Source organism: Corythoichthys intestinalis, chromosome 9 (assembly GCF_030265065.1).
Source record: "Corythoichthys intestinalis isolate RoL2023-P3 chromosome 9, ASM3026506v1, whole genome shotgun sequence".
NCBI lineage: Eukaryota > Metazoa > Chordata > Actinopteri > Syngnathiformes > Syngnathidae > Corythoichthys > Corythoichthys intestinalis.
This window is the reverse complement of record NC_080403.1, coordinates 25,959,121-25,972,605: the sequence shown is the minus strand read 5'-3', so window position 1 is coordinate 25,972,605 and position 13,485 is coordinate 25,959,121. Positions and strand designations below refer to the sequence as shown.

General features: G+C 39.3%; 1 protein-coding gene across 1 annotated transcript; it reads left to right on the top strand.

Annotated features, from left to right (window-relative positions):
• The first annotated feature begins 5,250 nt into the window (after positions 1-5,250).
• On the top strand, positions 5,251-13,345 carry LOC130921860 (taste receptor type 1 member 3). The gene is made up of 8 exons (XM_057846192.1): positions 5,251-5,811; positions 5,913-6,213; positions 6,789-7,145; positions 10,288-10,692; positions 10,767-10,970; positions 11,062-11,182; positions 11,555-11,925; positions 12,422-13,345. Exons 1-8 carry the CDS (start codon positions 5,534-5,536, stop codon positions 13,007-13,009), a joined length of 2,625 nt encoding a protein of 874 aa, XP_057702175.1. The 5' UTR covers positions 5,251-5,533; the 3' UTR covers positions 13,010-13,345.
• The last annotated feature ends 140 nt before the right edge of the window (positions 13,346-13,485 follow it).

Below are 13,485 nucleotides of genomic sequence, written 5' to 3'. Positions count from 1 at the left end.
AATACACATTTCAAAATAAAAATGATTACATAAATAATTGGATAAAAATACTGTATAAAAACTATTCATCTCTGACAGTAACTGCAATGTAAGGGGAATCTGACTATATATTCTATGCTAAACTAATAGCTACAACAGATTGTTGGATGTAGTAATAAATATCATCTCCAGAAGTGGCTTGTACTTGCCCTTGTGAGCTGTAAGCACAAGGTAAATCACTTCTCTCATTCCCTCATCTTTAAATTTTTAAACTACTCCATAAAAATACCCGCTTCCCAAAACCCACAGAGTACTGAGCAGATGACAGAAATTAATCTCAACACTGCTTGTCCCAAATTTCAACTGAGAATAGCTTTCAAGGGCCACCAAGCTCTTTCCCTGACCTGCAAGATTTTAGTCAATCCAAAGTGCAAACATCACTCTTCTGGTCCCTTGTAACTGCTTCTCAGGGTCGCATTTTGAATGTAGACCTTTGTGGTTTTTCTGTCATAATGCTAAGAATAGATTGCAAATAAAAGTACTCGTAGAAGTATCTATAAAATTGGCTTGTGCATAAAAAGTATCCAAAAAGGGCCAAGATAGGGGGAAAAAAAGAAAATAATGAGATGGAATATAAGAGCTGTATCACATGGTTTGCCTTTAGAAAAGTAATCACGCTCAGTTACAAAACAGTGTATATTGTGGTTGTGGTTTGCAGCTGTTTACAACTGTACTTCACAATGAGAATCCTTATTAATATTTTTTACATGCTGATATTTCAGTTTGAAACCCGAATCCAGCTTTTGCATTATATCTCCTTATAGTGCACATAACGTGTGGCTTTTCAGTATATCATGTACTGTATATTTCTCTGCACATGTGCATGTGCGCACAGTTGCAGCACACTCAAAGAGCACACATCTACACACACACGCAGGCTAAAGACACGAAGAAGAACGAGTTTTACAGCTGGGAGGGGGAGGAGAAGGGATGCTTTGTTTAACCCTTCGCAGGTGTAGAGCACGTGTCTGGACTGTGATCAAGATTAGTACAAGAATAATATTAAAACATGTGAATTAGCTTCCAGAGTAACAGCTGATTTTGCAATCCAATAGGTCACAATTTATCAAAGTGGTGTTGACGGATATTGAAGATGTAATTTTAAAACCTTGTTCATCACATATTTTCCTCTAACTTAGTCTTCTCTAATCTATTCCCTATAATTTGCAGAGAATTACAAGTGTGTGTTTTTCCCCCTTTTTGGGGCAAAAATATCAATAGTATATATTTGTTAGCATTTAAATGCTACAACACCCTTCCACGTGTTTTGAGATTATTTTAAATATTTTTATGGTTCATTTTCCATTGCCATCAAACTGTACATCGCAACCAATGAACAATTCATTTTTTTCAACAGGTGTACATTAGAGAGGGTCTAGCCTTGCTTGACAGAGCTTGTAAACAAAGGCTAGGTTCAGAGCGCAGGTCTTGATATACAATTCAGATTTTTCTTCATATCTGTTTTTTTGGCGTGCCCGTTCAAACTGCCTTTTACCATTGAGCCCTTTCATGTATTACGCATGAGCACTAACTTTCAGTCCGAAACACGCTTTGTACGTCATTGTAGGGTGATCATATTTTGCATATATTATATCCAAAGAGGACACAAATAACAAACATAAATCATCCCCGTTTAGTCTTATATTCAAAGTTTATATGGATTGATAGAACGCATGCAAGCACACACATACAGTCAGTTTGCCCCGACTCTTGGCCATGTAAGCAATATTGAAATATTCCTCATTTATCGCTTATCCTTTTTTTCCATTTAAATTTTTTTATGACTGTGGTCAAAATTGCCTCCTCGTTAAAAGCCAAATTCAAGCTATGCGCTAACACTAATGCACAGCTCCATTGCTGACGTCCCCATTGCCTCTCGCGTTTTACTGACGTAATTGTTGCATGAATTCCGATTTGGAAGACTTGACAGGTCAGACCACAGCCACATTCTGGAAAAATGTGGCTCAGATCAGATTTTAACCACATACAAAAGTGACCTAGATCGGATTTGAAATGCTCCACTTCTATGCGACTTGTCCCATTCACATCGTCAAGTTAATACCTCACTCGAGTCTTGCACCTAGCCTTACAGATCAGGGGTGTCAAACTTAGGCTAGGTTCATACCACAGGTCTTAATGCACAAATACGATTTCTTTTCATATCTGTTTTTTTGGCGTGCCTGTTCAGACTGCCTTTGTCCATTAAGCCCGTTCAAGTATTATGCATGCGCACAAATTCCCAGTCCAACATGCGCTGAGCAAGACGACTCGCATGCGAAGAAGCATCAAAACAAATGACTACACATGCTGGCTGTCATCCATCATTCAAGGGAGATCATATTTTGATTTCCAAAAAGAGGACACAAAAAACAGACATAAATAATACCCGTTCAGGCTTATATTCAGAGTTTATATGGATCTAGAGCATGCATGCACTTTCAGTGCATGACACACACACACACATACACACAGACAGTTTGCCTCAACTCTCAGTCGTGCAGGCAATCTTGAAATATTACTGATATAGAGCAGAGAGAAAACCGAGCATTCTCAGGTTTATCCTCAACCCATTTTTATTTTTTTATGACTGTTGTCAAGCCCGACCCTTCCCAAAAAGCCGTGTTCAAGGCAAGCTGGGCGCTAACCCACAGCTGCACCGCTACCGGAGCGCCCTGTCTCGCTCACTCTTTGATGACGTAATTGTTGCATGAATTCCGATTTGGGACACTCGACTGTTCAGACCGCTGCGACATTCTGGAAAAATTTGGCTCAGATCGGATTTAAACCACATAAAAAAGTGACCCAGATCGGATTTGAAATGGTCCACTTCTATGCGACTTGTCCCATTCAGGCCGTCAAGTTAATGCCTCACTCAGTTGGAAAAACACGATAAAATCGGATTCATGCATTAAGACCAGCAGTATGAACCTAGCCTTAGACTAGGTTCATACCGCAGGTCATAATGCAAAAGTTTTTTGGTGTTTTTCCGATTCATTTGAGGTATTAACTTGCGCAGGTCATAATGCACAAAGAGTCCCAAGCCACTTTTCTGCTTGGTATCTTTCTTTCAATAACAATAAATGTTCCCGGTTAGTTGGTTAGAAACCAATGTTTTTGATGAAAACAACTCATAATCTATTGCTGATTACATAACAACAACAAAAAAGCTTGAAGCAACATTTTGGGGGTGATAGAACACAGTCTATTCTTTCTTTTAGTAGAATCAGTGCTGATATTATGACAGAACACAAAATTCTGTGCGAGTCTATTAGTCAACAACATAAGATCAGTGTGGTGGCATGAAAAGGCAATAGGAAAAGCAGATGTTCATTGAGCTTTTTAAACAAATGATTTGAACTTGACATTTTGAGGCTGTCTTTTAAAATACAGCAACAGGTGCTTGTCTTTTTCGTGCTTACTCCAGCCTTTTCGGCAAAAAGCCGAGTGCGGATTAGCATTCTGCAGCCGGAACGGGCTAGCTGACAGCCCTGACTGTGAACAGAGGGGCTGGCTAATAATTTGTCAGCGCCTGTGGGGGTATGAGGCCAGCATGTCAACAACGGGCCCAGTGTTTCTCAAACCAGCGATGGAGATTAGAGAGCGAGTCTGATCCGGCCACTAGGCGGGTAGGGGTGAGTAATGAGAGAGTAGAAGGAATGAAGGGAAGTGGTTGGTATTCCTGGTTTTTCTCATGGAAGCACAAGTTTTGGGAAAGACAGACGGGGCAACGTCTACCTTTTTGCAAAAAAACATTGGTTCTGTCTCAATCTGAGAAGTGTTGTGCAATAATTTTGCCTCCCTCACAGGTTAACCCATGGAGTGTATACACACAAAGACTAGCAGTGCAAAACATAATTCCTCAGATTTAAGGTGATAACCTCCTATCTGATCACTGCACTGCGTTCTTGCATAGCCACAGAGATGTTGCAGTAAAACCTCCAGAATTTCATGCAGTATTTAAAATGCCAGGCCTACAGCTTGCATTCAAATACATTTTCAAAATTTATGTGGTTTTGGTTGGATTTAGTGATGAGCGTTGCCAGTGAAGCAGATACGAGACACGAGTCTGACACCTAGTGGTTGAGCCACATACAGCAATTTACCACCAAAATGGGAAACCTCTTTCAAAGAAGCAATTATAAAATGTTTCTGGAAATTTGAAGACACTCAAAACTGGTTGGCTGGTTCATGTCTGACAACACAGTAGGAGAATAAATAAAAAAAATAAAAAAAAATAAAAAAAAGAACCACACACACACACACAAGTCCTACCAAAGAAAAACATTGAGTCTCATCAGTAGACTTATGTCAAGATACCAAAATGAGATAGCCAGGAGAATACCTCTTCTTATATCTCTAAACGAGTCCTTCCTGGAGCTGATACTGCTACAAAGACGCCGAAAGGTACATGATTAAAAACGATGATGGTTGTTTGCCAGCACTGTAATCGCACATCGTAAGCGTGCAAGTGAGGACGTGACAATTTCTTGCATTAAATGAACAAAGCAAAAGCAAAAAAATATTAAACATGCTACGGAATATTGTGTTTTGTGTACATCTATTGAAATATATCCAGAGGAACTGTGTCAATTTGACTGCATGGATGAAGATTATGCAAATGTTCATGCAAATCAAGTCAGTGAGAGGAAGACAAAACAAACGAAACTGAAAAAGCAATTCCAAAAACATTTGTATTATTGAAATTAAGGGCCTGTTTTGTTTGTTTGCCTTTACTGCAATCTCATTTCAGTATTTGACTTTGAGGGATAGCCATAATTGAAACCTGGCTCCTCTTTTGTCAGAGAAGAGAATCACACAACAAACCACAAACAAATGTCAGGAAAATTCGGCAGACAATTGAGCAGAGCCTGCATAACCAAACACGTTTGGAAAAAAAAAAAAAAAGCAATTTTATCCACATATTTATTAGTGTACGTGATTGATTACTTGGGATTGGCATAGTAAATTGATTACTCAATTGTTAGGACTTGAGAGGATTTTGGAGAATTGATTGTTGATGAATCAGGCCTTAAAATAAATGATTAGATTTGAACATCATAACCAACACTGTTTATATATCTTTGTTAGTGAATGAGTTAAGTACATACTAGAAACAGCTCAGAAGGGGCAGAAAATACAAGAATCAATCATATCGAAGAGTTTCACAACTGATTAACTGTGTAGTATGCTGCAGCAATACAGAGAAGAATTATTTAATTATTGTTAAAAGAAAAACAATCAACTGCTTGAAGCCAGCATTTGGCTTTTTCTTTGTATATTCACCACTATCATCCATCCAGCACGGATACATCAAGTTTCTGCGTGATGGTTCATATTTGAGTCGAGTTACCATTTGATGCCTGCCCTGTTACAACTAGCTGTTGAAAATTCAAGAGTTGCGAAAGGACCGGGGGGTCAAAAACACAACCTCACTATTTCCTGTTGAAAGTGATTGGAGGGGGCAATAGCACACTCACCTTACAGGTGAGTTTGCATGACAAAATCCTTCATGGTACACCTGCGAGCACTGAGCACAACCTTCCAGCCAGATTCTACCCTGCTAAGCAATATGGTTGTATGTTTGCCACTGTTGGTACTTTGCTGGACATTTAGGCTTACCTGCAGCATGACCTCGCCTGCATGGTTCCAGAACATTTCCACTAGCCTTTTCAATTTATCTGGTGATATTATGTTAGGTGGGCTCTTTGCCATCAACCAGATGACCGGCAACCTCAGCCAGAGGACTGAGCCAAATGACATGAACTGTGAAAGGTAAATTGAGATTAGTCTGACTTAAAATGTGGGATTCCTATTATTTACATTTTAAAAGTTTTAGTGACATTTTGTGATTCTTTTATTCGCTTTCTACCCAGTTTGAATGAGCTCGAACTTGGACTTGCAGTGGTGATGAAGTTTGCTGTGGATGAAGTCAATGCGAACCAAGCGCTGCTCCCCGGCATCAAGCTGGGTTATGAAATCCATGACACGTGCAAACAAACTGCTGTGGTTGTGAAGCCAACTATCTCTTTCTTGTCTGCAAAAAACAGCAGAGAGCTATCCGTGCAGTGCAACTACACTGACTACGAGACAAGCATGGTGGCCGTGATTGGTCCCTTCGACTCTGAAATGGTGTCGGTCATTGGGAAAGTTCTGGGATTCTTTTTAATGCCGCAGGTTTGTTTTTTCGGAGCTCTTGATTAATAATCAGTGAATTTGATGTAAATAACTGTTTAGGCATTTTCAAGGTATATCAAATCAAATTTATTTATATAAAATCTGAGAGGTCCTCACAGTGCTTTACAAAAAAGCAAAATATAGTGCATGATAAATAAAAGGCACGAAAGTAGTATTTAGTTAAATTGCATAAAACGTCACCAACAGCTGAAAATGGTCTGAAAATAAACCTATATTTGCCGCTTCAAACCAAAATTCTGATAACACTTTCTAATAGAGACTCTACAGTACATGCTTCCCTTTTTTTCATCCTTTAGGTAAACCTGAAATTACATAGATTAGTGGTTTTCAAAGTGTGGTACAAGTACCACTAAATTAAATGTTTCCACAATTATTTTTAAATCCACTACAGTGCATTTATCATGTACAGTTCAGTTGATTTCTACAATAAAATTGCGTTTAATTTTCTAGAACTGTTTGTTTTAAATTATTAAAACGAGTGACCGACGTTCATGCCCAACACGACACACTGCAAGTCATCTAATTTGAGGGTGTCTTTACTGTTCCCACTTTAGATCAGCTTTGGCGCCACCAGCAACAAATTCAGCAACAAGCGTGTCTACCCGTCGTTCTTCCGCACGGTACCCAGTGACACATTGCAAATTAATGCCATGGTGCTTCTGCTGAAAGAGTTTGAGTGGAACTGGGTGGCGGTGGTGGCCAGTGATGAAGAGTTCGGTCAACAAGGTGCACAGGAGTTTGCCAAGAAAGCCGAGACCACGTCAATGTGCGTTGCCTACCAGGGCATGATTCCGGTCTATACCGACCCTATAGAAACGGTTAAAAATATTGTCGACAACATCCAAGCCACCAAAGTCAAAGTGGTGTTGGTCTTTTCTCTTCCGGATCCAGCTGTGGTCTTCTTTAAAGAGGCAAGTGAAGACTTAAGCTTCATAAAAAACATACAAAGTCTCAGTGTTGTTAATAAATTGATATTCTGTATAATTTCAAAGGCACTCATTTTACTCACCAGTTGCCATTGAGGGCGCTAGACGTCCAATCCATTTTGACTGGGAGAGGCTGGAACAGTCAAAATGGATTGGACATGTAGCGCATTCAATGTCATTAAAAGATGAGCATTCACAGCCACTTCTCTCAATTTAAACGAATTGGACGGCTGTCGTTGAAAATGGCAGGCAATTATTTAAATACTATGAAAATAAATAAATAACTTTAGAATGTTATTGGGGGTCATAGCCATAGTGCAGTTTTATTAACATTGTATTATCTCCGCTAGTGATTGACCCTACAGAAGGCAGAGGTTGCGTATTCAGTTCTGTTCGTCTCTTTGTTTATAATGAAGGTAACTCAAGAACAAAGGGGATTATTATCAAATTTGCAGGATATGTTTATCACAAAAGGAATTTCTCAATTAATTGCTAATGGATTAAGCAGGGTACGTGATATGATGAGAAGAGAAAGATCAAGACATTTTGGTGCATGACGAAGTGCCCACTCTACCAAATATGGCGATGCTTTGAATTTGACTGCTCTCTCAGAGTGCTCCAATTTTTTTTATTAATTGAAAAAAAAATATTGACCCACATACAGTATAGTGGTATGAAAAAGTATCTGAATCTTTTGGAATTTCTCATATTTCTGCATAAAATCACCATCAAACGTGATCTAATGTTTGTCAAAATCACACAGATGAAAAAAAGTGTCTGCTTAAGCTAAAACCACCCAGGTTGTCATATTTTTAATGAGGATTGTATGCAAAAAATGACAGAAGGGGGAAAAATAAGTAAGTGAACCATCACATTTAATATTTTGTGGCCCCCCTTTGACAGCAATAACTTCAACCAGATGCTTCCTGTAGCTGTAGATCAGTCTGGCACATCGATCAGGACTAATCTTGGCCCATTTTCCCCTACAAAACTGCTGTAGTTCAGTCTGATTCCTGGGATGTCTGGCATAAATCGCTGTCTTTAGGTCATGCCACAGCATCTCAAAGGGGTTCAAGTCTGGACTTTGACTTGGCCACTCCAGAATGTGTATTTTGTTCTTCTGAAAACATTCTGAAGTTGATTTACTTCTGTGTTTTGGATCATTGTTTTCTTGCAGCATCCATCCTCTTTTTAGCTTCAACTGTCTGACAGATGGCCTCAGGTTTTCCTGCAAAACACCCTGGTACACTTTTGAATTCATTCTTCCATTAATGATTGCAAGTTGTCCAGGCCTTGAGGTAGGAAACAGCCCCAAATCATGATGCTCCCTCCACCATGCTTCATGGTGGGGATGAGGTGTTGATGTTGGTGAGCTGTTCCATTTTTCCTCCACACTTGACATTGTGTGTTACTCCCAAACAGTTCAACTTTGGTTTCATCAGTCCACAAAATATTTTGCTAAAACTTCTGTGGCGTGTCCAAGTGCATTTTGCGAACATTAAATGAGCAACAATGTTTGTTTAGACAGCATTGGATTCCTCTGTGTATTCCTCCTATGAACACCATTCTTGGCCATAGTTTTACATACGTATAGTTGGTGTCTGCACAGAGATATTGGACTGTGCCAGTATTCCTCTAAGTCTTTAGCACATACTCTAGGGTTCTTTTTTACCTCTCTGAGTATTCTGCGCGGAACTCTTGGCGTCATCTTTAGTGGACGGCCACTCCTTGGGAGAGAAGCAAAAATGCCAAACTCTCTCCATTTGTAAACAACTTCTCTGACTGTTGATTGATGAACATCCAGACTTTTAGAGATAGTTTTGTACCCTTTCCCAGCTTCATACAAATCAACAATCCTTGATCGCAGGTCTTCAGACAGCTCTTTTGACTGAGCCATGATGCACATCAGACAATGCTTCTCATCAATACAATTTTTACGCGGTGTGTGTTTTATAGTGGGCAGGGCATCTTTAAATACTCATCAGTGATTTGGCACACACCTCACCTAGAATGTTTGGTAAACATTGGTTTAAATCCCTCTTTAAGTCTCCTTAGGCAGAGGGCTCACTTACTTATTTTAGCCTCTTCTGTCATTGTTTCCAAGCTATCCTCATTAAAACATTAGAACCTATCAATAGCCACGTTTACATGCTGACTTTTATTCATACCGATTCAAATCATTCCGAATGGAAATTTCACATCAGCTGTTTACATGTCACTTCATCTATTCCGATCCTGCGTTTACATGTGACTGCCTTTATTCCGAAAGGACGTTTGACAACTGCCGTCTGACATGCGCAGATTAATCAAAACAAAGCGTCACGTTGCAAAACATGGAGATCGATCGTCAGATCAGCTGCTGTTTTAACTTTTCGAGTGGAAACAAAACTTCAGAATGATACGCCGTTCATTTAAAAAGTTGTGTGGGTGCACTGTGCGTGTGCTTGGAAGCCATGTTGCAAGTGACGTTACTTACGTCACCAAGTGACGTCACCACGTCAGTACGAAGCATGCGCAGAAAGAACGCAACCAGACACCATTCCGCTTCCCTGTTTACATGATATAATTTTACCTCTAATTGGTTTGGGAAAAGGAATATTCCACCCCTGTGATTCGGAATGAAATTCCATTCGGTTTGGGCCTGTTCATTCCGAATGAGGTGTTTATATGGAACACATTTATTCGGTTTGAACAAATATTCCGATTGTAATTGGAATATTTGGCTCCATGTAAACATGGCAATTGTTTTGGTGGTTTCAGTTAAAGCAGACACTTTATTTTCATCCGTGTGATTTTGATCACATCACATTTGATGGTGATTTTATGCTGAAATTCCAAAAGGTTCTGATCATTTTTCATACCACTATTTATAAACAGCCAATTTTTGGGTCATGTGCTTGGATACCGAATATTAATATTGTGGCCAAAAATGACATCACATATGTGGACGCTAGGTCTATATTGAGTAAAGTTTTTTTTTCTTTTTCTTAAACTACTATTGCAAAAATTGTTACTTGCAATAAAAGGTTCAAATCCAATGAAAGTAGTAATGGTCTATTTAATTTTCTTAATTTAGGCACAATTATTGATGCATTAAAGAATTACATTTTGTGGCCTTCATTCACAGGTTATCAACAGAAAAATACAGGGTGTGTGGATCGCCAGTGGAAGTTGGGTTGTTGACTATCGTCTGACGTCCATCCCCAATATACAAACTATCGGTACGATCATCGGCTTCACCTACAAAACAAAGACCCTTGATTTGCTCCCAGCCTACACAGAGGTTCTCTTTACAAAACTGAGTGAGCAGAAGAATACTTCCTATGATACATCAAAGGTCCAGAATCCTTGTCCACAATGTTGGAACTTGTCACCTGCCAACATGAGCTTAGTCATGGATCCAGCAGTAAGGAGAGTATCTTTTAGTGTGTATGCTGCCATCTACAGTGTGGCTCAGTCATTGCATAAAATGCTTGGATGCAATTCTACTACTTGCAAATGGGATTCAGAGACCAGAATTCTTCCTTGGAAGGTGAACTTTACCTGTCTTCATGCCATTTTGGTTTTGTTACTTAAAAATTAATGTGTTTTTGTATGTTTGTGCAGTTGTTACAAGTGTTACAGAACACATCTTTTAACATAAATGGCAAACACTTGGTGTTTGACAGTAGCGGAAACCCCAACATAGGTTACAGTGTGATCCAGTGGGTTTGGACCGACTCACATTTAGGGTTTCTGGTTGTCGGAAGCTTTGATGAAGAGCTCAACATCAACAAGTCTCTTTTTGTATGGCACACTGAAAATTCACTGGTAATTAATCAAACATAAAATTACTTCTTTATGTCAAAATAGTGTTTGTTTGAGTTAAAAACACAAACCTGCAATGCCATTATTTTTGTAGGTACCTAAATCTACCTGTTCAGCGGCATGTGGGATCGGTCAAGTTCGCCGAGTCAAAGGCTTTCATTCGTGTTGTTTCGATTGTGTTGACTGCCTGCCAGGCACTTATCAAGCCAAAAATGGTAACCTATGTGTCTATAAAACACTTGTTTAAAATAATCTGCCAAAATAGGTTAGAGAGCTAAATTTAGCTCCTTCATAAGAATTATGGTTTTGAAGTCATTTATCATATTATCCTCATGAAATCCTTGGGTGCCATTGACGGCAATAGAAATCCAGTCCGTTTGAACTTTGATGTCTATCCCCATCAATGGCACTGAAACATGATCAGTCACTGCCAGTTCACCCAGTTAAAACAAATTTATGTCTATTACTGTCAATGGCAGTGAATGAGTAAATCGGCTTTACATTCAAATTTGAGGAAAAGACATCCTTGCTCATGTGAACATGTCAAAAAATTGTGTTGCTTTCCTTCTTGTGCTTTCTCTAACTAGAAGACATCCAGTGTACCCCATGCCCAAGGGGCCAATGGTCGCAGTCTCTAAGCACTAACTGCAGTGAACCCACCTTTGAAGTCTTATCCTGGGACACACCTGAAGCACTTTATCTGGCCTTAGGCGGGGCACTGCTGCTGCTGTGTCAGGTCGGTGTGGCCGTCATATTCCTGCTGCACTGGCGGACCCCCATGGTGGCGGCCTCTGGCGGACCCTTGACCTTTGTGGTGCTTTTCAGCCTGATGGGAGCCTGCCTTAGTCTAGCGCTCTTCCTGGGGCAGCCAGGGGATTCACTGTGTCGCCTTCAGCTGCCTCTCATCTCTATTTTACAAACCATTGCCCTCTCTGTTATCACATCCATTTCCCTGCAGGTGAGTAATGAGATTAGGTTAGATTGCAGAAAGGAACCTGCAACACAGAACATTTCCACCATCATAAAAATAACATTATTGTAAGTCTGAACATGGGGGGGCAAGATAAATTTATAGCTAAAAAAAATTAATTATTGTTTCACCATTTATTTATATTTCAAGATGTACTTCGATAACTATTTATGTATTTGAGTTTTTATTTTTTTTTATTTTACTTTATAAATATATGTATTCATGTATCCATAAAGTCATGTCAAAAAAAAAACATTTCAGTGGCAAGATTCTCTTGTCATCTTAGTTGTCATTTAATTTTTTAGGATAAACCCTCGAACAACATTTGCTTTGACGTTATGGACGATAAATTTTTGAGGGATATATTTCAGTTTTTAGGGAAACTGCAAGTTGTACTAATATGGGGGTGCTCATCATTGGAGGTTGTAAACAGTTGTATAAAGACAGAACATAAAAACCTTTTTTCGCTTGTCTTCCAACACAGATATTACTAATAACAGAATTCCACAGCAAGGCCACCCGTCACCTACAGACACTTCGAGGTCCTGCTTGCTGGCTGTTTTTGATCATCTGCTGCGCCTTTCAGGCCGGTTTCTGCGGGTGGTACATCCAAGAGGGGCCGTCTTTGTCGGAACACATAGCTAATATGGAGATAGACTTCCTGAGGGCCTTTTTGTCATGTCCTGTCATACCGATGGTCGGACTGGCCTTGATGCAAGGCCTCAACATTTTAATGGCCCTTATGTCATTCATGTGCACTTTCATGGCGACAAAACCTCCGCATCAGTACTACCTTGCCAGGGACATCACCTTTTCTGTGTTAATATACTGCATTATTTGGGTGATCTTTATTCCCATCTACATGGGTCTGACTGAAAGAAACAGGTACACAATTTTGATTTCCTTCAATATGGTTAGTAACTTTGGACTATTTGCAGCTTACTATTTCCCAAAATGTTACCTACTATTGAGGAAACCTGAGCTCAACACCTCGGAGTACTTTTGTACCTTTTTGGAAGGTGCAATGCCAGCTAGTGTGGAGCCGCAGAATGGCAGTGGGCAAGACCAATAACAACCTACAATTACACTGTATACTACGTGTGCCAGATTCTATCTTTATGTGGTAGATTAGATCAAGGGAATTAAATAAGGACATGCATGTTAATATTGCTGTTATGTCGTGTGGCTAGGCTACTTTTTCAATATGGCCAGCTGGAAATGTATCATGCAATGGTCACATACAATACAACATTGTATACATTTTATGCACTGTATTCACAGCCAGTTGGTAAAAACAACATTATTATTACATTTCCAAAAGTAACATAATGTTTAGAAGTTATGTTTTTTCATGCACGCATTACTTATTATATAATATTCATTGCAGGTAAGCTACATGGAATCAGCTATCAGCACGAATAAAACTCTTTTAATGTTGTGTAATGTTTTTTTTTTTTTTTTTTGGTTAATGTTTTTACCACGTTTGTCAAGTAGGCTATCAATAAAACATCTTGGGTGTGCAACGAAAGACAAACACCTAAAAATAAT